The following is a 26,221-nucleotide window of genomic DNA, read 5'->3' as shown; positions in this document are numbered from 1 at the left end:
CGCCTGTAGTCCCAGCTACTCGGGAGGCTGAGGCAGGAGAATGGCGTAAACCCAGGAGGCAGAGCTTGCAGTGAGCTGAGATCTGGCCACTGCACTCCAGTCCGGGCGACAGAGCGAGACTCCGTCTCAAAAAAAACAAAAAAAAACAAAAAAAAACAAAAATGGATTTATCAATTAAAAATAGTCTAAGAGAAAAGAAAAGCGTTTCTTTCTTTCTTTTCTTTTTTTTTTTTTTTTGAGACAGGATCTCACTCTGTCAACCAGGTTGGAGTGCCAAGGCATGATCTTGGCTCACTGCAGCCTCCACCTCCTGGACTCAAGACATCCTCCCACCTCAGTCCCCCAAGTAGCTGGGACCACACGTGCACATAACTCCGCCCTGCTAATTTTTTGTATTTTTGGTAGAGACAGGGTCTCGCCGTGCTGCCCAGGCTGGTCTCAAACTCCTGAGCTCAGGGATCCGCCCACCTCGGCCTCTCAAACTGTTGGGGTTACAGGCGTGAACCACCACGCCTTGTCCAAGAGAAAAGCATTTTTTTTTTCTGTTGTCCAGGCTAGACTGCAGTGGCGTGATCTTATCTCACTGCAACCTCCGCCTCCCGGGTTCAAGTGATTCTCCTGCCTCAGCCTCCCAAGTAGCTGTGATTACAGGCACCTGCCACCATGCCTGGCTAATTTTTGTGTTTTTAGTAGAGACAGGGTTTCACCATGTTGGCCAGCTGGCCTTGAACTCCTGACCTCAGGTGATCTGCCCTCCCAAAGTGCTGGGATTACAGGCACTTTGGCCACTGGGCCTGTAATCCCTGCATGGGGCAGAAGAGGGATTAAGAAATGTTTTTCTCTGGCCAGGCGCAGTGGCTAGCCAGAGAAAAACATTTCTTAATCCCTCTTCTGCCCCATGCAGACTGCCTGAACCAGTCAGATTTGGTTTTTATTTATCACACTCAAAAAGTGATTCCATTATTCCATTCATTCCGTTTATTAAAAAGTTTACACTCACCTATATTTGTTTTTATAAAGAGGGATTTTGATACTGTTTGGAAACAGTTAAATAATGTCATTGTTTTCTAGGTATTGTTATCCTAATTTCCCATAATGAAATTAGTGCCTCAGTTCATAAATACCCATGAATGTATTTTACCCACAGTTACCTCAGTGTTCATAGCAACTGACTTCCTTCTGATTTCCCCAACAGAGCATTGAGATGAGATTGAAGGTCAGTCTACATGAAGACCTGGGGGCAGCACTCATGGATGGTGTTGTCCTCTGCCATCTGGTCAACCACATCCGCCCACGGTCGGTTGCAAGCATCCATGTCCCGTCACCAGCAGTTGTAAGTAACACCAAAGGGAAACTAACTGATATAAAACAGACTTTTAGGGGTCACTGTTGTTGGTTTAGGATGTCAATGGTGTCAGTAGGACCTTGCTCAAATCTTTTCCGTTGGGCCCCAAACCATTATAAGGCGGAAAAGGAGTGAAAGAGTGGCTCTGAATGAAGCAACATTTTCACTGTAAAATGAGAGACTATTTTAAAATAAATATATAAATGACAGAAACAATTTTATTTCAATATCAAGCAAATCACTTTAAATAACTTACTGGGCGGGCATGGTGGCTTACGCCTGTAAACCCAGCACTTTGGGAGGCCAAGGTAGGTGGATCACTTGTGCTCAGGAGTTGTATTTTTTTGTAAAGACGGGGTTCTGCCTCTGGAAAAAAATAGAAAACTACACAATACAAAAATATGAAAAATACAAAAGTTAGCTGGATATGGTGGCACCCACCTGTGGTCCCAGCAACTCGGGAGACTGAGGTGGGAGGATTGCTTGAGCCCAGAAGTTCAAGGCTGTAGTGAGCCATGATTGTGCCACTTCAATCCAGCCTGGAGACAGAGTGAGACCCTGTCTCAAAAGAAAAATAAAAAAAATAAAGAAAAAGAAATTAATGATTGACTGATCAAGGTGCTAACTTTAAGACTATAGGAACATAAAAATTTCTTTTTCCCAAGGGGTTATTTAAACAGTGACAAGTCTTTCAGAAAGCTTCTTTTAGTTGGTAACTTCTCTTCTAAATTGAATCTTTTTCCTCTATTCGTCATTGAGGATTTTAGGATAGCCCTGAAAAGATGTGAGTTCTATAAAAAATATTATGAATAACCTGTCAAGGGGTTGGTTAGCAGTCATGACTTCAACAATTTCTTGATCAGTCCCTGCACTCAAGGACTCATTGGTGATGCGGGGGACATAGTGGGGAGGGGAACATGAATGAGACTCCTTAATGCCCCCTAAATCCTCATCTCTGCTGTAGAGGAGATAGAGCCTGCACTCAGGGTTCTCTTCCTAGATATCACAGCATGTTTTGAACTAGAAGAGAGCCAAAGAGTCAGTTTTATGGTTGTTCAGATGAAAGTGGAGGAATCACAGATAAACTTGTCCTTGAAACCTACACAGGATTTATACAAATAGAGAAAAAAGAATCTCTGCTCACCCTTTTTGCTGTTTGTTAGGAGAGGCAGAAGAATTTAGAGGTTAAGAATGTAAGGTTTGGATTAAAATTCTAAAGGCTATGCAACTTTGGGCAATCCTCTCTTGAACTTGATTTGCTCTTCTCTATAATGGAAATGTTCTTGCAAGTATGAAATAAGATACTTGATGTAATATACACATGTATGTAAGCCATTATTATCATTAGTGTTTGTATGGCAAGTTTTCGAAATTTGGAGCCCCCTAAAAGTGCAATGTTCATAAAATGTCAGAGGCTTAGTGTGTTGGGCTGAAGCTCACGTGAAGCTCCTCTGCCCTCTCCCGTCCCCAGGAGTGCCTCACAGTGGCATGATTTCTTTTCTCTTGACAGAAGGAAAAATTAGCCAATGACCTTATTTCATCTTAGTTTCTTATCTATCATATTGAAGATATTTTTTCTTTCAAAGGTTCAATCACTTTTTTAGCCTCAGAAACATAGTGGGGACAAAAAGACCAATTTATCTTCTTTTTCAAATCTACCTCTAGCAGCCTTCATGTAGGACAATAAATTCTGTTCCATGATCCAATATGAAACCCTCCAGTATCTTTTACAAATGAGGTCCAAACTGCCATAAAGTCGTCTGAGCCTTGGGCCAGATTCTCAATAATTTTTCCCAAATTATGAGACAGACACAACAGACCTGAGCCTGCAATTTCAATGTATAATGATCGTTTTACAAGATGTAAGAGGACATTATGAATTGTGTACCCATTTACCTTTATCTTCAGGAAAAATGCTACATTGTTTTAGAAATCTTTTGGTTTTCACCTTTTTGCTTTTTTTAAATAAAAATTTTAAAATTAAACAAGTAATAGGAAACAATGAGTGACTTGTGAAAAAGAGAAAATAAAGGAAAGCAAAAGAAAACAATCATTCTTTATTTTCCTACCCAAAACCAATCACTGTTGCTTTTGCCATTATGTCTTCTTTACTAGAAGCCTTTTTTTTGGGGGGGGGGTAAAATTAAGTTGTTTTTTTAAATTGTGAGCTTCTCGTATAGTCTATTAATTTTTAAAATGTATTATTGAAACCTAAATATTTCCCCATGTCATTAAAATTCTCTTTTTTTTTTTTTTTTGGAGATGGAGTCTCCTCTGTTGCCCAGGCAGGAGTGCAGTGGCATGATCTTGGCTCACTGCAACCTCTGCCCCCGGGGTTCAGGCATGCCTCAGCCTCTTGAGTAGCTGGGATTACAGGTGCCCATCACCACGCCCAGCTAATTTTTGTATTTTTAGTAGAAATGGGTTTTCACCATATTGGCCAGGCTAGTCTCGAACTCCTGACCTCAAGTGATCTGCCCCCCCTCAGCCTCCCAAAATGCTAGGATTATAGGTGTGAGCCACAGTGCCCAGCCTAAAATTCTTCATAAATGCCTAATTTACTAACTATAACATATTTTAGCCTATTTTATTGTATTGTAGTTTTCCTTTTTAGAAATGCAGTTTGTTTTCTAAATATCCACTTCTAAATGTCCAATTATCAAAAATTCTTCACCAAGCATCTTGATGCCCTTTTGGACCAGGCCCAGCCATGCTGTAGCCGTGGAACCTGCTTTCCTTCTTTCTTCTGTGCCGTTGCTGTTCGCCCCAGGCTCAGCACAGGCAGCTCCCTATGCCTAGAAAGCCACGTCCCACCTGCCCCCCAGATCTCCTTGGTTGTTCAGCATCTCTAGCTCCCTTTCCTTCTGTATTTCAGCATCCAGAAAACAAACCATTCTTAACCCCTTAGGACTGGGTTTCTTCCTTTATTCATTTTCCGTCACGCCTACCCCATCACAATTAAGAACTATCCTGTATTATACTGTACTTTCCTTTAGCTTCCTAATATTTCCAGCTGCTCTAGAGGTAAGTGAGCCTGGAGATTTTGTCTTTGGCTTCACAGTTGTATCTTTAGCACCAAGTTTGGTGTCTGACCCGTATGTAGTAAAGCAATAAATGCAACTGTGTCTGCCAGCAGGAGTGGATGAGAGCATCTTTTCTACCAGTATTATCACCAACAAAAGCATTCTTTTTTTTTTTTTTTTTTTTTGAGACGGAGTCTCGCTCTGTCGCCCAGGCTGGAGTGCAGTGGCTGGATCTCAGCTCACTGCAAGCTCCACCTCCGGGGTTTACGCCATTCTCCTGCCTCAGCCTCCCGAGTAGCTGGGACTACAGGTGCCCGCCACCTCGCCCGGCTAGTTTTTTGTATTTTTTTTAGTAGAGACGGGGTTTCACCATGTTAGCCAGGATGGTCTCGACCTCCTGACCTCGTGATCCGCCCGTCTCGGCCTCCCAAAGTGCTGGGATTACAGGCTTGAGCCACTGCGCCCGGCCAACAAAAGCATTCTAATTCTTCGTTCGTGAAACTAATGTTGTCCATTTTTTATGCCAAACTGAGGGAATATAGTAGTGAACAAAATCACTATCATTGTCAATATGCTTAAAGACCGTTCCTTAGAAAAATAATTTTTTTCAGTCTCTGACAATTTGATAAGCAAAATATTGGCATTCCAATTGGTAAAATTGGTGTAATTTTTCATTATTGGACCAGTGGTGAGGTTGAAGCTTTAACCATTGCGTTTGTCACAGGTACTTTTCTACCTGAAGCTAGGCAACAGTCTTCGAAGACGCCCTCCCTCACTCCCAAAGAGGGAGAATTATCTTTCTGTAGCTTGAAACACAGTCTCCGTTAACTTCTTTGGGGCTGACCTAAGTATTTGGAATGATGTTGGGCATCTTTGGAGTTTCAGAAAAGACTCACCTAAATCCTAAGTAAATGAAGGAAGATAACGGGCCCAAACAATCAGAGACAAACGCTGGGGTCTCGGCATGATGAAATGCCTCTTGGTACCTTATGTGCCAGGTCCATGACCATTCTGTTATCTTCATGTCGTGTTCCTCAGGTCTGCTCCTTCTGTTTGCACAAGGCTTCATGCAGTGGCCTTGTCCTGAGACATGCCAGGGGTTGGGCAAAACCAGCCAAGCAGCTGCTGGCGACTTTGCAGGACCCATGTGAGGGACGTGACTTCCTCCCTAATCAAGATGGAGAATATTTGTTTAGCTTTCAACTTACATTGTTTCACAGGACAACAGGCTTGCTTTCTGTTTTAGCAGGGCTTTTCTTTTTGTATTGAGTAAATGATGTACAATTAGATTTTGGGGATAGTTGCTTTGTGCTCCTGTAAGATGGAATGAATCCCGTCATTCTCACATTAGCAGGATGAGGCCAGTCTTTATCACTGTGGCTCCTCTGCCTACCCTGTTGGAATCAGTCATGCTTCTTGCTTTCTTTCCTAAGGAAAATAGTAGAGGAATATTACAATTTAGCAGCAAAGTGTTCAAAACATACCATGTAAAAAAGTGTAGTATATATGTGAAATGTGCCTGTTACCCACCCCATACCTCAGAGGCCAAGGTTAATACAATTGTGAGAAGCTTTTGGTTAAGTCCTGAGCATCCACCATTTTCAGTGGCGTTTACCGTGATATTGCCTCTATATCCATGGCTTTGGTGGGAAGGAGGTTAATTGGTCTAGTGAATTTAAACCCTTTATATACAAATATATTTGTTGATGGAGAAGGTGATGTTTATGGTGTGCTTCAGGCAAACTAAAACAGGTTACACAACAGTATGATCCCATAAAAACTATATATACGTGTGTATGTGCATATATATAAACAGTATAAACATACACATATATACATATGTATGCAGAAAATTTTGCATACATATGCATCAGTGTATATACATAATATACATACATCTATATATACACAGGCATATATGTATATGTATGCATATATGAACACAATGTCTGGAAGAATATAATCTAAAATATCAACAGTTTTTAATCTAAGATGGATGTTTCTGGGTGATATTTTGTTTTCTTCTATTTGCTTATGTGTTATCTTCTTTTTCTCCAATAAACATGTATTGCTTGTGCCATTTAGAAAGTTTAAAATTTAACATGTTATCAAAATGGTTTCTCTTTTAATAATACATTATTTCTGTATATTTGCATTTATAGCCCAAACTTAGCATGGCCAAATGCAGAAGAAATGTGGAAAACTTTCTGGAAGCATGCCGAAAATTAGGAGTACCAGAGGTAAAATCAAACTTACTTCATATAACTGTGTTCTAGTAAAAATTTTATTTAATATATGAATTTGAACCATTGAATCGATGCAAAGCTTTGCACTTGCCTTTTTGTCTCAACCTTTCTTGAGAAATAATATTGAATAAATTATATAAACTTTTAATCTAAATTACTCTATTGCACTGAAATTAAAATGACTATGCAATATGTTCAATTCTGAGGAGAAAGTAAAATAATGTAAGATTTTGAAGTAAGTGTGAAATTTCAGACTTGAAAAAAAATTTTTAATCCGCTTGATTCTCTTAAGGACAGAAGTTGCTGAGGCTGCAAGTGAATCTTCTCTCAGGTTTCATAGAGTAGAATTTTGGAGCTGATGGTTTTCTTATCCCAGGCTCTTAAGCAAAGACCTACTGATTGTTGATTATCATTCCCTGTAGCTGTATTTTCCATATGTGGATTAAAAAAATCAACATTGGAAATATTATGGTTATTGTTATTAGTACTAATCATTTTCATTAATGATAGCAGTGTTTGTGTGTTGCTTTACGGTTTGTTAATTATTTGCATTTCATTTTTGTCTTCAGTTTGCTTTGAGCCCAATAGGCAGTTCAATTACATGTAGTTTGCTATTTTTTCTCTCTCCGACCTCAGACCCAGCCTCAGCCTCAGGCAGATGGCTGCGGGCTGTTAAAGACTTTGCTTTTAGCAACATAAACTGATTTCTTAGGCAGACATGAAGTAATCCACTCAGAATATGGAGTAGCTTTATAAATTGAGAAGTTTATCCTTATTGTGATAAACAGAAATTGATAGAAGTTTATTTCTTATGGTTTCTTCTTTCTTAATATCCCAGGGATAAAGCAATTTAAAAAATACACGAGATACTGTTTTTGAGTATATAAAGAATTATATTTCAATATAATTCTACTCAGTGATAGGAATTACTGAGATTGGCATAAGGCTTTTTTCCCTTTCCCTTTCTCTCTCCATCATTCCTTCCTTTTTTTGTCCTTTCTTCCTTTCTTTCAGCTTGGTGGGATTCAGAGGTGGGGGATAGTGGTAGGCTTCTCATCTTATTTGAGGAAGAGCATTATTTAAAACATGTCTAAGTCAGAGCTATAGCAATACAAGGAAGCTTACAAATTTATTTTATAAAGAGTGTGAATTTTATATAATGGACTGTCTTTGTGATCTATTCTGCTTTCAGCAATGTTATAATCTGCGTGTCTGTTGTGTGTGTACATTTTAATATTGCCTATACATTTCTTGGCTTTGAATATGTATGTGAACGCACTTGCATACCTTTTCTAATGATTCGATTCTGTCATGGGCTAGTAAAATTTCCCATGTGTGAATCAAAACTCTCAGGCAAGCTTCAGATGATAAATTATTCATGTCTGTGCTAGAAAGCACCTCATCAGTGCTTTAGGTCATTAGGTTATGACCTAACCCCCTGTGGTTTTTAAATCTCATCAATTTTTTTTTGGCTTACAGTAATATAAAATAAAATGGAAATGCGCTTAACCAATTATTGTGAGTAAAGATTGGTAATTAAGATTTCCTTTTAAAGTGGAGAAAAGGAAATTAAATTACCATAAAAATCCAGAGCAAAATTTATCATCATTTCTCAAGATGCCCCTGGCACTAATGTACAATTTATAACTCCCAAGAAGGCAGTAAGTGATCTTTTTCTGGCAGTGTCCCATTTAACTATGTTTAGTATCATTTAGTATATTTTTGGAATTATTTTTAAGGCTTGAGGTGATTTTCTTTTTTTTCTTTTTCTTTTTTTTCTTTTACTTTTTTTTTTTTTTGAGACAGAGTCTCACTCTGTCGCCTGGCCAGGCTGGAGGAGTGCAGTGGCACGATCTTGGCTCACTGCAACCTCCACTTCCCGGGTTCAAGCGATTCTCCTGACCCAGCCTCCTGGCTAGCTGGGATTACAAGTGTGCACTACCATGCCCGGCTATATTTTTGTATTTTTAGTAGAGACAGAGTTTACTATGTTGGCCAGGCTGGTTGCGAACTCCCGACCTCAGGTGATCCGCCTGCCTCAGCCTCCCAAAATGCTAGGATTACAGGCATGGGCCACCGCGCCTGGCCAAGGTGATTTTCAAGTTTGCTGTGTGTGTGTGTACACATATATATCTATCCTGATGGATAATCCAATAGCATTTTACTGGTGACTAGAATTTAAATTCACTGCTACTAGACAAAAAGTGTATTAACAGTTGAACTTGTTTAATGAGAATGTTAAAGTAAGTAAAGAATATTTAGTAACAAATCAGAAATTCCTATTGCAAGGCAATTGGCATTTTCCTGTATACTCAAAACAACATGTTTTCATCTCATAGAGTACGTGAAATGTTTTTACCTTAGAAATACGACACTAAGTTGAGGGACCAAATGACTTCCCCACCCCACCTTAGATATTTATACTTCCTTCACTACCTAGGAGGGAATGATGTCTGAGTGTGTATGTGGCACAGTATAATTGATGATTTACACTAAAAAGATCATTATATCACGAGACCACTTGCAGAAATTCTCCATCTACAATTAGACATTTTAAAAGACATTTTTAAAGACCTAAAAAAAAAGAGGACCCATATCATTACTTTTTCTTGTTGCATCAAGCTTAATATTTGAGAAATAAAATACTCATTGATTTCCTAGTAGTCAGTGTTGTTACCTCCCTCTAATTTGCCAGCTTTTTCTACTTCTCTATAACTTATCTAACCACACACAAGCCACAGAGATCTTGAGTTCTGCATTTTAGAAGCTAAATATCTAATTGACGATGATAAATCATCCTGTAGATACTGAAAAGTCACAGCTGTGTTCTTAAGCCTAAAACTTGTTGTCCTATGTAATAAAATCACAGTTTGAAACTACAAACCAAAGTCATGGTCAGCAGTTTGTATAATCTTTTCACGTTCATATAGATGGAATACAGTAGCTGAGCAGATTTAGTTAAACTATTACATGTAAAGTAAGAAAATGGGATGGAAAGAATAATAAATGATTTTCTTTAGAAGTCCCCATAAACACAGTCCCAGGCATTTGCTCCAGGGTGGGTCATGGTTCATGACACACTTCTCTGTACTTCCGCAGCTGGAACCACTCTGTAGTTTCTCTAATATCCAGGAAATGTATCTATGCAGGTTAGGCAGTATACTATCTAAATTCACTGAATAAATCGTAAAGGTTGATGGGTAAGACTATCCCTCCATGACATTTTAAAAAATGTATTATGATTTTTTAAGACGAGGTCTCACTATGTTACTCAAGCTGGTCTCGAACTCCTAGGCTCAAGACACCCTCCCACCTTTGCCTCCCAAAATGTTGGGATTATGGACATGAGCCACTGTGCCCAGCCCTTGGTGGTATTTTAAGCCCACTTTTTACAACAGGGTAGAAGACAGTAGTTCTGGTGTGGCTGAGGCGTAAATGCAACATTTTCACATTGGCTACATTCAGGATTATAAGCGGCATTACATACCATCCCACATCTCTTTGTGGTGTTGATGCTTAGTGGTCAGACTCTGCAGCTGTCTTCGACCTCTAGTGCAAGCATCAACTTGGTCTTGAAGACAGGCCTTGGTGGGCTTCCAAATTCTTTGGGATATCTTTTTTGCATCACCTAAGAATCTGACTCCAATTAGGCCTTGACCCCCTGAGGCTCTTAATGGACACACTGGGGCTTCCTTTGACTTTTCTGAGTGCTCTTGGAGATTCCTGACCTCTAACCTCTATGTAGCAGATTGGCTACATGTTCATCGTTGGTACAGTTCATGGTTGACTGTTGGAGGTTTTCAAATGGATCCAAATTTAGGGATATTTTAGGGCTCTGATTAGTATTCTCTCAGGTTGAGAGAAATCTAATTTATGAAGCATCAAAAAATTAGGAAATAGAGATGTATTTGGTTCACCAGGGAAATTTTTCTACTCCGTGTTACATAGGTAACTTTGGTCTCAAACTTCTGTCAGGCTTGAGGTCCTTAATTTAACAGACTTGCCCTCTTTAGATGAGGGGAGTTAGAATAGAAATGTACTCTGTTGTGTATATGTTCAGCCTTTCATCTTCTTTACTGTTTCCAGAGAAAAGATAGAGAAGAAGATTAAAGGCAGCAACTCAACTGACAGTGGTAGACTCCTTGACAGCTTAGGGCTCCTTCCTGCCTATCTGGGCAGCTCAGAGTGCTGGAGGAAGCAGAAAGTTTTCATTCCACATGCACAAGGGCAGGTCACTTGGCATCCTTGAGCTTCTGCGTCAGCCAAAGGGAGTTTTAAAACCCTAAAGTACATTCAGATGCTAATGATGATTGTGTCAATGTAAGTGGAATTATGGCTGAGTTTTCCTTATCTTTTGTAACTTTCATATTTGCATTTTTTGTGTTAAAGGTTTTATATATGAAAGTCGTAATACCGTTCCCACTTTACACCTGTTGTGAGGGTTTAGGAAATTACACATACCACTGATTGAGGTTTTTGTTTTTGAAAGGCAATCTATACATGGAAGCTACTGTGTTTTTGTTTTAATCTTAAGAATAAGAGAAATGGGTCCCTTATCTTCTCTGAGCCTTACACCTCTTTTTCTTCCCCAAGTCAATGACTTTAGTGTTAATTTAAATCATAACTACACTTTGTGGAAGGATGAGATTCTTATTACTAGATTTATTTTAATTTTCCATTTATGTTGGTTAATTCTAAGGGTGAATAATCAGACAGGTTTATTGTTTTATTAACATCAACTTTTAAATTCATAATTTATTGAAAACAGCCAATCTGGCTCTTTTCTAGCTATAAAGGGTGCAACTGATTTCTAAGCTATTCCTATTTAGCTTTCTCTAAGTCCATAAAACTGGCAATTAGTTGTCATATATTTGGAGAAGACTGGAAATCCTTCCCCACCTCTCTCCTCTGCCTGCCAAATTATACCTCATTGCTGAATTATGGCTTTAAATATTGCAGAATGATGATGAACATTCTTGTATTAAGATATTTTAGATTAAAAAATACTTTGTAAGCATATTGACTTTTTATATTAAAATTATATTAGTAAAGTACATTCCAAAGTTTTAAATAAAACTTCTGCCTAGATATGTTTAGCCCTTAGAATTTAGACTGTAGTACACCCTGAACTGCCTGATCTATCTACATTTCTCTTTGTGTCCATAGCATTTGGGGAACCTGATCCAGTAGTAATGTCAGCCACACACTCTGGTTGTGTGCAACCTAAGTGAATTTCTTAACCTTTGTTGATTGTGACTTTTGTTTACTATAATTAGGGCACTAGCATCCACACTTGCCTCTGGGGACTCTAGTGAATTAACTGTGTTTTATAAATGCCTTGCAGTGATTACAAATGCTCTGTAAACACATGGTGAAATTTTGCCTCTTTAAATTTCCTTTCTTTTTAGCATTTTCCAATTTTAATTTTCATAAAGAAATAAAGTATAATCTCTGCGTCCCTCTCAGTAAGGCTAAATTTTGGAAAGCACAAAGGGCAGAACCTCCCAGGTCAGAAATTAGGAATTTCAGCCCAGGTTTGCTTCATGGCGCCATTTCAAGGGCTGAAATGTGAGTGTTGGCTGTGTGACATAGGGTTGAATCAGAGAGCAGTTCTCAGATGGCCACAGCAGCTCACACTACACACATTCATCATGGTGCTTCCGATTTTTACCTACCTGACAGTCTTAGATCCATTCCTTTTTCTTTAGAGATTGTGATTTAATTTAAATTAACCACTATAGGCTGTCACTCTAGGTCTCACCCACTTTAATTAAGCCCAGAGTCTGTGGCATCACGAAATTTTTTCCTGTATGAGAACAATGGTGTGTGTTGCCTGCCCCCATGAGGAGTGTACACTGAAAACTGCAAAGTTGATCTGACTCTAGTTGTCTGATGGTGCTGCCAGAGAGCAGACCAGACATGCTCCTTAGAGTTCTGGGAAATGGATTGAAATACTTGCTGAAGACAGAATCGTCTGCTTTTAACATGAAAATACTAGTTTTGTGAAAATCACATTTCAGTTCGCCTATCAGCCTTCTGTCTTATGACTGCTTTGCTTGGATTTCCCTGGTCAAGCTCAACATTGCAATAGAAAATTCTTATTGCAATAGAAAACTTTTCTTAGATGTTTCCTCATCTATTAATCCATGAGCAGCATCTGTCTCCCAGTGAAATCCAATTTATGTGTAGCTGTTTTCATTCTTGGGAGAACTCTAACAGTGATAGCTTGATTTCTCCAGATCCACTGAGAAAAGATGCAACATCTGAATACATATAACATGATTTATTCATCTTAAAAATATTTTGTTAAGAGTATCTCTAACTTCATTAATAAAAGAAAATTAGAATGTTTTTAATCTTATTCAACCAACCTAATTTTGTAGTATTCCTACTTAACTGAGGGTATCGAGCTAACTTCAGACACAAGTGAGGCAAAACTTCTAACTTAGAAATATCTTTCAGTTGCTCCATGATGTATAGCTTCTTAGCAGTCAGGCCAAAATAGAGAACAAAATTGTAGCAAAGTATGTAAAATATATGTAACATTTGTCTTAAATGCCTCACCCAATTTGTAAATAAAATTGCATTTATGAAATAGATCACACATATTTTCAATCTTTGTTTAATTTGAAAACAAAACCACAGCTTTTCTTTCTTGCTAATATATCAATTATAATTCCTGTTAATTTTAAACTATGGTCATTTCTGGTTCAGGAATTTAGCATATGAGACAATTGTTTGCTTTCTGACAGCAATAGGCTGCTGAAAGTCAATGCAGAAAACTGAGCCTCTTAGTTTGCAGTTAGCTGAGAAATAGGTGTTCTGCTTCCTTACATGGTGACTGTTGAGTAGATAAAACACAGAGGTCTACTCCCCCTGCCCCAATAAACCTGTTTAGTAGTGAAGCAGTTTACATAATAACTCCATGTAGGGGTGTACTTTTACTCTGTACTCTCACTACACATCCAAGAAGCCTTCCCTAGACTTTTGGTTAATGTGTTGTTGCAAAAATATGAAATGTAATGTACTTTCTGACACATGTAGGGACATACTTAGAGCTAGCATTCCCCAGAGTTTATCAACAAGCGTAAAATGAAAAAAAAATTAAATGTGTCTGTTAACTTTCAGAGAGAACTACTTTATATCCAAGTCTACATAGACCAGGGTAAAAGATGCACTAAGAGAATGAAGAGGAAGGATGGGGATTACATTGTCAGCTTTATAGTTTTTCCTTTAGTAAGGTTAAGTTTAAATGTCCTAAGTGAAAATCTCTTATTTTTATGCCACTGGTGAGCACATGATCCTTTGACTATTAAAAACTGTGTGGGCCGGGCGCGGTGGCTCAAGCCTGTAATCCCAGCACTTTGGGAGGCCGAGACGGGTGGATCACGAGGTCAGGAGATCGAGACCATCCTGGCTAACACGGTGAAACCCCATCTCTACTAAAAAATACAAAAACTAGCCGGGCGAGGTGGCGGCGCCTGTAGTCCCAGCTACTCGGGAGGCTGAGGCAGGAGAATGGCGTAAACCCAGGAGGCGGAGCTTGCAGTGAGCTGAGATCCGGCCACTGCACTCCAGCCTGGGCGACAGAGCGAGACTCCGTCTCAAAAAAAAAAAAAAAAAAAAACTGTGAATGGCAGAATGATGTGTAAATTGCAGAATATGCCGTTCCTCTGTGGCCAGATTGTGGGTGAAGGATTTCTTTGACCCATTGGCACAAAATAGGTATTCTACTATTCTCCTATTATAATGGATTTAAAAATCTTTGATGATGAAAGGGTCTTACCTGCTTGAAATAAGGGGTTACTCCTGCCATTTGCTAGTAACCAAAAATGTGTGCTTCTTTCTAGCTGTTCCTCCGTGTATTTTTAATTGTATGCACTGTCTCTTTCTGTTCTAATGGCTGCCCTCGGAATAGGCTGACCTCTGCTCTCCGTATGACATCCTGCAGTTGGATTTTCGTCACATTCGAAAGACTGTTGACACTCTGCTGGCACTCGGGGAGAAAGCCCCACCACCAACTTCTGCCCTCCGCTCCAGGGACCTTATAGGCTTCTGTCTTGTCCATATTCTCTTTATAGTGCTGGTCTATATCACTTACCACTGGAATGCTCTGTCCGCATAACGTCTGCACGTGCATCCAAACGCTGTTCTCTGTCGCCCTCAACCTTTGCAGGGTCCTTCCTCCCTTTGATCCTTTGCCTTGCAAACTTCCATCCCTGTCATGTCTTCAGTAGTCTCTCGAGGTTTGAAGCTGAACGTTACCAAATCAGATTTTCCAGAAGCACAAACTTTGTAGAATACAGTTGAGTATAATTCCTCTCACTTACTGAAAAACAGTGACGACTGCAGAGTATATGCACACCGCATGCTTCCTCATTCACATAGTGCCAGCAGCAGTGCCACACAGTTCCTCCTCTCTCTCCCGGTGAGCTGCTGCCCTGGGCAGAGGGGAGGAGGATTCCAGACAGGAGTGTTGAGGACAGGGTTTTAGCATATGGAAGTCTTTCCTCTGGGTCAGTATTGAACTAGAATTCTAATTCAGGTCTGGGCCGTTGAGCTGTATAGGGGCCACCTTGCAAGGCAGACAGAAAACTAACATTTTGGCCCAACTCGATCTATACAAAGCTTTAATAATACCACTATTGTCCAAGTTGGAAATACTATTTGGACGTCTACAAGCACACACACTGTCTTGATTGCCATTCGATTGGATTCCTCCTAATTTCCTAAAAAAGGAGCCGCGAAGGGCACTGGGCAGTGTCGCCACCAACTTCCACCCTGGCAAGCCCCTCTGCCCTGCGCAGAAGAGCCCACTCTGGGGAAGGTGGTGTCGTTGCTGTTAGAGCCTCATGTGGAGGAGCCACTTAAACACCAGTTTTTTGCTGCTTAACTCCTTGTTAGGTCTTTTCTTGAGGCTCCTAGAAAAGCGTTTTCCAGAGAGATTTCTATTTTTGAACAATGGAACGGATTGTTGCTTTTTTCCACATCACATAATAACTGCCGGTCCAGAATGTGACAGATTCGACTCTATTCATTTTCAAATAAAGCCATGAGCCTTGGAACATTCTTGGTCCTGGGGCTGGGGTTATGACGGCAGGAGTCGAGAAGAAGATTGCTCTCATTTTAGAAGAAGGTAGTTTCTCTGATTATTTGAAATGTTCATTGAGCCTTGATTTTCACTGACATTTGACTAGCAGACTGCTTTATTTTTAACTCAGCTCAAAGGATTATATAGTAACTATATCTGCATTTGGAGCAATGTGATCAGTTTGCATTTAAAAGGAAAAAAAGGATTTTATCTTAGCCAGAATGTCCCTGGATTCAGGGGTATCTTTGTATAATATGAGAGGGCCTTGTTCCAACGTCAAGGCAGCCTCCTTATTTTACATGCTGTTTGCCAAATCCTGTTTCTTAGTTTGGGGAGATGATGGACTTCGCTTCCTCAAGATAAATTTCTAGTTTATTAAGATGCAAACAGCCCTCATAGATGGCTACTAAGAAGAAAATCTTATTTTTCTGAACATTTTCATGAATCCAGGGGACTTGAAAATATAGAAGACCCACATAGTTAGAAGAATATATTTATAAAGATTCCTTGCTACTAAGTCAGATCAGATTTGCTAAAAGGAAACATTCCTTACATGACAATATCTTGAGTTATGTGAGTGTTTTTTTTCCTGCTGACTTTGTGTTGATTGGTGAAATACAGGGTATGTGGAAGTTATCTAATTAACCTCAGTTGTATATGAATAACCCACAGATGTACTGAATTACTTTTGGTGCTATCTTGTACTCTTCAATCTGTAACACAATAAAATCCCTTTGTACAATGTCTAATGAGCACCCTGAGCCATAAATTGCCTAATAAACACATTGTGGGTGATTATTCCAAGTTTTTATCAGCCCATTGATACATGTATTCATGAGCTCTCAGAATTCCCATCCAGCTCTGCAGTGCATTGAGGCTTCTCTTTAATGGTCACCACTGTGGTGGTTTTTCCCTTCTTTCTGGTGAGAAAATGGGAAAAAAAAAAAAATTACTGGGTTGCCACCTTAAAATAATATCAACAAAAACTGAGTAGGACAGTCATGTAAGAGTAGATTTAATTTAATTTTCAGTGTTGACAGTTCAATTAAAACATGTTAAAGACAAATTAAAAGATGTTTATATTTTAATTCTGGCATCCAAAGTATTCTTTGGACACACTTTGATTTTTTTGTGTCATTAATTTGTCTGTACTCTAATGCGCTGCACTTCTTGGGATTTATTGGATGATATTTTTTCATTAGTAGTATGGTAACTAGCAGAACACAATTAATTTAGTCCTTTAGGCAAAAATTTGAATGAACTGTTCTGTCCATTGCCAAACCATTAATTTCTAATCAGAATATTAAGCTTCTCTGTGGTTTTTCTCCAAGGTACCCGTGCACCAGCCCATATGCTAACTGGATGCCTGCAGATGCCTGCCCTTGCAGCTTCACTGGGGATACCTGGCTGACCTCCTTAGAGTCTGAGAAGTAGGGATGTCATTGAGTGGTTTACTGTGCTTACTAAATCTCCTCCTCACAAGAAAGACCATTTTTTCAGTATTCCCTTCCAATGTCAGATAAAAGGAGCCAAGTGTCTATTTATATTTTGTTTTTGAAATAGCCAGTTGTATTCTCTTTCTCCAGTTTCTCCAACTGGTGGCAACTCTCCACTCAATGTGAGAATTTCCAAAATGTGTGACACCTAATTTCTAATCATCTTTTCTATTTGTGGATTTCTGGTTTGTTATTTTTAGGGGGAGACACTTACGAAATGGGGCTGGTGGAAAGGGGCCCTGCAGAACTACAATGTATGGCAATTGAGTATAAATTTCATCAATGAGAGAGATAAATAAAGGCACTTGATAGCCTGCTGCTATTTGTTTGTAAGAAATTAAAACTAGTGCGTGGTGAGCTGGGTTCTCTCTCAAAAACCCATGTAGATGCCTGAATGAGTCATAAGGACAAAGAGATTTTTGCCTTTGCCTATGGGGAAAAAGTAGGGATGATATTTTAAAATTTTAGGAAACTGAAAGTTGTTTTGGATTAGGTGACAAATACTTTAATATGATTTTATTTCAGAAGACTTGATTTTTAAAAATTAGGCTGCATATTTCAAAATTAGTTCTCAATAAACAATCAATTTGGTATATAGAATGTGCCCTTTTTTTCTTCTTTAAGATGGTCAGAGTCTAGTTTCCTGGCTTTTGACTGCAACTTTGTTCATTTTTGTGTTCATTCATTCATTCCATAAATACTGAATGAGCAATCTCTGCAAGGCCCTGGGGATAAAAAAGTTACCGGGACACATAACCTGGTCCTCAAAAAGCTTAGAGGCTATACAAGGAGTCTCCAAGCTTGTTTCGTAAAGGGCCTAGAGGAAACATTTTAGGCTTTTTGAGCCATGCAGATTCTGTTGGGATTACCCAGTTCTGCTTGTGTACCATAAATGCAGCCGTAGACGATACATCAAAAATGGGTGTGACTGTGTGCCAATAAAACTTTATTTACAAAAACTGGCTGCGGGCTGGATTAGCCTGCAGGCCATAGTTTGCTAACCCTTGATCTAGTGGGTCCTTAGACAAGTAAAGAGGAATTCAGGTGATAAGGACCTGTGGTGGAACAGGTACAGGATTCTGGAAGAGAGACCTGACCCTGATGGGGAATAGGGGACCATGAACACACCCTGGGATGCTGGTGTTTCCACCGAGACTTAGTGAAGTTGTAGGAATAGCCAGGTGGAATGGGGAGGGGAGAGGGACTAGGGTTGAGGCATATGTGTGTGTAGAGAATGAAGTTTTCTAGGGAGAGGATGGACTAGACGGTAGCATGGTTGCAAAGTAAATAATCCAGGGAGGAGCAACAAGAAATCTCTGTAAGATGTTGGATGGTCTGCATTTCACACTGAAGAAACTGATGCAGGAACTTAAAGCTCTCATACATTAAAGTAACGCACAGATAGTTTTAAGGCTCAAACAATGTAGTGCCAGGACTTTATATATAAGAAGGAGCCTGAAGAAAATGAAATATGCTGGTGGGATGATGCCATTTTAGGCTAGTGGCTGGCTTAGAAGTAAGTGTGTATCTCCTTAGGATCATAAGAAACTATAGAAGGAGGAGAGCCAGGCAGTGACAGCTCATCCTGTTCCCACCAGGTGTTTTCTGCCAGGATAAGATGAGCTGAGTGGCAGAGCTAACCCTGACACTAAATTGAGGATTCGTTGGTCCCACCTGACATTGAAGTTGATGGGACTTGCCATCAAAACACTCCAGGGGCCATGGGACCTCTTCCTATATCATGACCACAGACCTAACATATTCACCCATTAAGTAAGGGATTTATGGGAAGAGGCATAGTGTTATGGAAAGAGCCCTGGCTCTAAGATACATGTGGTTCAAACCCTGGTTCCAGGACTTACCAGCTGTTTAATGTCAAAAAGTTACTTGAACTCTGTCTCTGTCTTAGTTTTCTCATCAGTGAAATGGAGATATTAATGTCTGTCTTGCAGGGTTATCATAAAGAAATCACCAATGCAAATCTGTAGTGTTGGTGCCAGGCATGTAGGAGGTAGCCCAGAAGTTTTTGAAAGTTAACGTTTAGTCTTTATGGCTTGTTGTCTTTTCCAACTTCTTTTGCTGTGGCTCAGAAGGGTGGATGAGGCAATATGGGTGAACCTAATAGATTCTACCATTGGAGAAGTAACTTGAAGCATGAGTTCTTCAAAGGTGGTCAGAAGCATTATTTTTATGCAGGAGACTACTTCATGACTCTGCTTGGTACTTTAAAAAGAAACCCAACAAAAAAAGTTCATGGGCAAACTAAAAGTCTGCAGTCATGTTCTCCACAAAAATCTCTGGGATCCTATAACAGTGCAACTTAAATTCATTTCAAGTCAATCTAAAGGTACAGCTGTCTCTGCTGTAAGTCCGTTATGAACAAGGGGCCGGCTGAAAGGGCCACTTTACCTGCCTGATCCTTAGAGGGCCCTTCTCTTCTGAGTCATTTCTCATCCAGCTGTAAACCTACCATGATTCCTTCCTAATTCCAGCTTCTGTGCACACTTCAAGGATCCCCACTCTGGGAGATGCAGTGTCCTGGCTGGTGTGATGGCAATGGCCCTGACCCCTTCTTGGGACGCCTCCTGGTTGGAAGCCTCCCCTTGGCCATCCTTCCAGCCAGCACCTCAAGGTGTAATTCCCACCAGAGTCTTCATTCCAATCCTGTAATAGAATAACCAGAACGGCCTTGCTTGTATAAGGTTTCTATTTTGCTGTGCAAGTCTTCTTACATTCCTTCAACCTCAGCAAAGTAATCTGAGGGCACTTCTGGGCTTCCTCAGGAGATCTGAAAAGAGGCAGGAAGAATTCGAGGACTATCTTTTTATGTCTTCTGTTTACTCCTCATCACTAGCCATACAAGCAGGAGGGAGGATCTTGGACTCTGCACCTGGCTTGGAATGTGGAGACCGTGAAGGCGAGAAACACTGCTTGAAAAAACAAGGGCCTGGGAAAGAGGGTGCCCTTCACCTAACTCAGTCTGTGAAGTGTCCAAATGTCCTATTGGCAGGAGGCTGGGGCCTCGATACCTCTCCATCCCTGTTTCTGTGGAGCCCCCAGCCTTTCCCTCGCATGGCCCTCAGCTCTGAACCCTGCAGGCCACTGGAGCCACTGCTCATCAGGCACTGGGGTCAGTGCCTCATTGGAGGACACATGCCACTGTCTTTTCAGGATATAGGATAGGACACCTTGCTCCATATAAGCTGTGTTGTTCACAGAAATTAGGCTCTATGGAAATACTAGTGCTAGAATTCAGGCACATTCTAGACTACACATAACTAAACGCTGAGGTTGAAAAGCAAAATGTCTTGCTACATTGCCTGAAGCAAATCCCTCATTCAAAAATTTCTATTCACATTCCTTGCCCAGTGGTCTATTAATTTCTTAGTGTTTTTCCTGCTGATTTGTTGAGCTTATGTGTCATATAAAATGCTTTGTAATTTTTTTTTTTTTTGAGATGGGGCAAGGCTCTATTGCCCTGGCTGGAGTGCAGTGGCACACTCATAGCTCACTACAGCCTCAAATTCCTGGGCTCAAATGATCCTCCCACCTCAGCCTCCCAAGTAGCTGGGACCACAGGTGCACACCACCATGCCCAGTTGATTTTCTTTGTTTTGAAAAAATGGGGATCTCACTATGTTGACCAGGTTAGTCTTGAACTCTTGGCCTCAAGTGATCTTCCAGCCTCAGCCTCCCAAAGTACTTAGATTACAGGCATGAGCCACCACGCACATTGTTTCCTTTGTAATTTGATGCAAACACTTTTTTTTTAAGTGTTACTTATCTTCTCATTAATCAGGTTTCTTTTTTTAACACATGGAAACTTGAAATATTTAGGTAATCAATTATTTTGCTCTTTTCCTTTGTGACTTTTTCATAATGCTTTTTTTAGCTTAGAAAATCCTTCCCCATCCATTTATCAGAAAAAAGTACTAAATATTCATCTTTATGTTATTGGGAGGGGTGTTGTAGTTTTTTTTTTTTTTTAACATCCAACTCTTTATTTCATTTCAAATTGATTTTAACATATGGTATGAAGTGAAGACTTACTTTTCCCAAGTAATACCTGGTACCAGGAGCTTAACTGTACTTAACAGCCATTTACAATTTCCTGCAAAGCCAGATGTTGACTTGGGTGCTGTCAGAGCCAATAGAATGAGGAAGACATGTCGTTGCCCTTGGGAACCTGCCTTAACAATGAAATGCCAGATTCAAGTGATTTCACAAGCCCATGGGAGATGGTGCCAGGGGAGGCTGGACACTGTCATCTGGCCACAGACATCCCTCACCATGTCACAAAAGGAGGCACCATCATTAACAGCCTGGCTCACAGCTCACAACTCAGTCAGAACTCCCCCATCCTTTCTCAGGTTGATACTTGGCTAATAAATTGCCAGGCAGCATGAACTTGCATGCTCACCTGATATGCCATTGACAAGATAATCCTAGTTTGATACACAGCAGTGACATGAAATCACGGTTAAAATTGTTGTTTAAAGAATCAACTGTCTTCTGTTGACATGGGGCCATCTGTTAAGGCCTAGGTTAAAGTCTGAGGTTCTCTGAATTTGCTACAAGGTAGGGAAGTAAGATGGTGAGAGAGTGAGACCCACTGACATTTGAGACAGTGGAACAAGTTATTGGAGATGTCATGGCATGTCCTTTGAAAGTCTTTAAAGCCCAGAGTGCCTGTGTCTGTGGTAATTTTTGGAGAGTTGTGCATTGAGGCAGCAAGAAGATCTGGTTCCTCAAGCAAGCGTCACGTGAAAGGAAGCCCTTCCTTGCAGAGCACACCAATTGGCTTCCTGCTGAACAATGAGTCCATCACCTAGGGCTGGATGCAGATCCCACTGAAATTCTCCTTCGAAACAGCGCCACTCAGCCTTAAAAAGAAGGAAATCCTGTCATTTGCAACAACATAGATGAACCTAGAGGATATTATGCTAAGTAAAATAAGCCAGGCACTGAAGGACAAATACTGCATGACCTCACTAATATGTGGAATCTAAAACAGTTGAATTCACAAAAGCAGAGAGGAGAATGGTGGTTACCAGGGGTTGGGTAGGGAGGTTGGGATAGGAAGATATTGGTCAAAGGATACAAAATGGTGACTATAGTTCATCATAATGTATTTTGTACTTGAAAATTGAGAACAGACTCGATTTTAAGTGTTCTTACCAAAAAAATAAGTATCTGAGAGAATGGATATGATAATTAGCTTGACTTAGCCATTCCACAATGTATACTTTTATCAAAATATCATGTTGGACACCATAAATAAATGCATTTTTTTTTTTTTTACCTGTCAAAAGAAAAAAGAAAAAGCAAACATTGGGCTGTGGAAAACACACTGTCCTCAAGCAGATAAGAGAATATTTGCTGTGGTGTCTTTTCCCAGCCAAGGAGACACACCCTGGAAGAAGCTCCCTTGAATGATATCAGACCAGGGTGAAGTAACAATGGTGGAAAATTACTTCATTGTGTTATTCTGTAAACTGGTTTGTGGAGCATGAAAGGCTCTACACAGAAGAAGTGACTCACGCATATTGTTTTTCTTAAATAGTATGTCCTGGACATTTCCCAAGAGCAAAAATGCAACATGAGAGAGTAGCAGGACATTTGTGCTTTTGACAGTTTTATGAAAGAGTCTTGAAAGGGACTGTAGTTATAATTACCAATTTATAAAGACTGTTCATAAACCACGAAGAAAGGCTGCCAGTCTACCCACTTGCCTGGATTTCAGAGGTCACAGGAAGTAAAATGAACTAAATGAAGGTCTATGGTCAGTATAACAATGTGTGGTCGATACAAATGAATATTTGAGTGCCTTTAAAATGTGTCAGGGGCTATTTGCAATTTTGCTTTATAAGAATAGAAGCTATTATATTCTTGATGTGTGTTCTCTGACTCTAGCTCAAGTTATTTAGTGTAAAGCTTTCTTAAATATTTAGATCTGCAGACTTCATGGTGATTAGGAGCCTTTTTGAAACAATCTGCATGTGTGAAAAATCATTTTCTCTGCAAACATAGAGAAGGTCTTTGCAGTGGGTTGAAAGCAAAGGAAGGAACTTGGCTTAGGTGATCAAACAGGCATACTACAGAGTGTTCAGCCTAACTTTCATCAATGATGTAGCAGGATTTTATGATGAGAGTACTGTCATCTAAACATTGATGTTTTATTCTTTTTCCTTTTAGGAAAAGCTATGTCTACCCCACCACATTCTTGAAGAAAAAGGCCTGGTCAAAGTGGGCATTACCATTCAAGCATTACTAGACATCACCATAACGAAGGCTCTATTCACATGAAACTACCCGTTCTCCACTGGGGGCTCAGACTCTGCTCTCATCCAGGATCCTGAACTCTGCTCCAGGCACCTGTTTAACCCTCTCTGCCACCCACTGCCTGTCACTTCACTGACTCCAGTTACATTGAAACAATTTTCAGTCTAAGGGAGGATTTTCTACCTTTCAGAGCCGACCTCCGACTTTAAGACTTGACAGGTATTTATCTTGAAACCAGAGAGGGAGCTGGAGAAAAAGAAAAAACTGAGCAGCACATCAATGCCTTTTCCACCCTCCTTCATCCTTTCCACACTCACCAACTGCCATTACCAAAATGCCAAGCACAACCGTTTTGCAGCAAGATGCATTCATTTTATTAAAACCAAACTCATCATGTATTTAGTCGAGGGGGGAGGGGGGCACAATCAGGTTTTTCACCACCAAATTTTTCAAGAAGTTTCTTGAGACCATTGCCTTTTAAAAAACTATTTTCGACATACAAAATATTTATATAAATATTATTTATTAGTGAGTTGTTATTCATCCTTTGGATGCAAATTGTAAATTAGGAAACTATTTTATTACTGCTTTTTTGTGGTTAAACACTTTATTTTAATATTATAAATATTGAGTTATTTTCTATCCTCTTTGGTGTGCGGTAGTTTAGGTCTCAGTAATCATGTTTCTGGTGTATATGATTCCAAGAAAAAAAAAAAGCAAAAAACAGGTGCTTTTGGGACACAACTTTTCTGGGGATGCAGTATTGACACTTTGGTTTGTGGAACGTTGGTCTTATTTATATTTCTGCATTCCATCCAGTTTCCTACATTCCAGCAGCCCTCTTCCCCCAGTATAACAAACTGACTAAAATCAAGAGAGCACCCCAAAGTTATTTGTAAATAGCTGTGATGGAAAAAAAAAAAAGACATATTAAACTTGAAGATAAAATGTGAACAATTATTTTTTGGATTCATACTTCTTTTGCTATGCACAAAACATTCACGTTTTAACACAAAGAAATAAGTGTTAGCATCATGTGTCTTGAAGTATACTTTTGCACTGTAACTTGGGTTACATTAAAGAGAGCTTTGCACCAAAGGTAGATAATGAAGAAATGGTATAGGAAAGTGGAGATGATAAAAAGTTGATTGTTGAACCAAAAAGGATTTGAAGGGAAGCTTCGACTGAGTATCAGAAATTACTTAAGGCACATAGGACCTGAATCAGGAAACCAGCACTTCTTACAACTGCCAGTTTTAAAAGAGGAAATGATTTTGAGATGTGCTTATTTTATTTTAATTTGGTGGTTGGTGGTTTTCCAAGTAGTCTGTAAAATCCTGCAAGATTCACAGTCTCTGGTGTGAAACCTCAGAAGTGAGTCATTGTGAGCCTGTGGGCAGTACCACCAAGGCAGGCTAAGGGGAGGGTGCAGTAAGTGGAGTTTGTGAGGCTGAGTGGCTGAGGAGGGAGCAAGTGCAACAAAATAGGACTAGAGAAGAACCAGCCAAGGAATGGAACCCATGCTGCTCTCAGAGATTCACAGATGGCTTCACAGAACATGGCAGCCTTCTGCAGGCAGTTCCAGACATGCGCACTCACGCTGCAATCACAGCTGTCCCAGTAATTAACCTTTCTAAGTCTTGCGAATGCTGACTGCACTTTCACCTCCTTGAAAAGCCATTAGAAGTTTTTAGAGCAGCAGCAGCCACAGTTTGTAAGACAAATGTAGAGGGGGACGCAAGAGAAAAGACACCACCAGGAGGACGATTCAGTGTGCAGTCAGCACAGACCAACATCAACCAAGACAACGGCTGCCCTCTGCTCTTGGGAAGATGGGGGGAGGTTTCTGAAAACAGAAATTTGGATTGGCAGCTAGCAGTTATTTCCTATCAGATGTACTGTGCACTTTAACCTAACTTAAAATGTATTTTAGTATTTTTCTGTACTGCACAAATACCTGTTTTGTCAAATAGCATAATGATGTAAAGAAACATTTTGGACAAAGAGTGTATACAATTTAAGCAACATTCAAAAGTTGACTATATAAGTAGGAATTTAGCCTGCTGCACCTTCACGGGCATTCAGAATGCGGGGTCCTGAAATATTTTTTTACGTGTATATATGGTGGCATGAAGCTCTGTAATCATTGTTTCGAGAGACTTTTTTTCAAAATTAAAGTATTTCTTTTGATATTAATTTTTATTATTTTCTTGAAGTTGGCTGTGTAATGTAAATGGCTTCAGTCTTCTGTAAAATTGCTTTTTTTTCTTTTAAATGCAGTCCGTGTATGGCTAAGACGTCTTTAAGATCCTTGTACACTGTTTATATGTGCAATAAAATGCATGGCCAGCCGACAGTACCATCAGTGGACAGAATGTATATAGTACAAATATCCTTCCTTTATTATTTAACAGCCATTAAAACTTCAGATTTGTACAAACCACTTTGTGATTGACTTACCCATCAAAAAGGTTGACCCTGGTCACACACACACACACACACACACACACAAAATCATGTAATGTATATATATGTATATGTGCACATATGTATATGTTATATGTATGTATGTGTGTATGGAGAAAGAATATATAGTAATGCATCATGTGACAACAATCTGATAAATGTGTCATTAGGTGATTCCATCATTGTGCAAACATCATAGAGTGTATTTACACACTTAGTAGTATAGCCCACCACACACCTAGGCTATGTGGCCTGTTGCTCCCAGGACACAA

The 26,221-nt window shown here is 39.8% G+C and overlaps 1 protein-coding gene across 4 annotated transcripts in view; it reads left to right on the top strand.

The window, feature by feature from the left end:
- Nucleotides 1-25,923, top strand: part of LRCH1 (leucine rich repeats and calponin homology domain containing 1) — a 210,554-nt gene extending 184,631 nt beyond the window's left edge. For 2 of the 4 annotated variants that reach the window (XM_033176924.1, XM_033176922.1), the window contains 3 exons: nucleotides 1,196-1,333; nucleotides 6,531-6,608; nucleotides 23,397-25,923. In XM_033176924.1, the coding sequence (XP_033032815.1) occupies nucleotides 1,196-1,333; nucleotides 6,531-6,608; nucleotides 23,397-23,507 (327 nt within the window). In that variant the 3' untranslated portion in view covers nucleotides 23,508-25,923. Of the gene's footprint in view, nucleotides 1-1,195; nucleotides 1,334-6,530; nucleotides 6,609-14,532; nucleotides 16,683-23,396 lie in introns of those variants that run through there. The other 2 variants (XM_033176923.1, XM_033176921.1) reach the window with 1 other exon arrangement.
- Nucleotides 25,924-26,221: the final 298 nt, after the last annotated feature.

The sequence above is a fragment of the Trachypithecus francoisi genome, unplaced genomic scaffold (assembly GCF_009764315.1).
Source record: "Trachypithecus francoisi isolate TF-2019V2 unplaced genomic scaffold, Tfra_2.0 Lachesis_group18, whole genome shotgun sequence".
Lineage (NCBI taxonomy): Eukaryota > Metazoa > Chordata > Mammalia > Primates > Cercopithecidae > Trachypithecus > Trachypithecus francoisi.
This window is presented reverse-complemented; position numbering and strand designations above follow the sequence as displayed.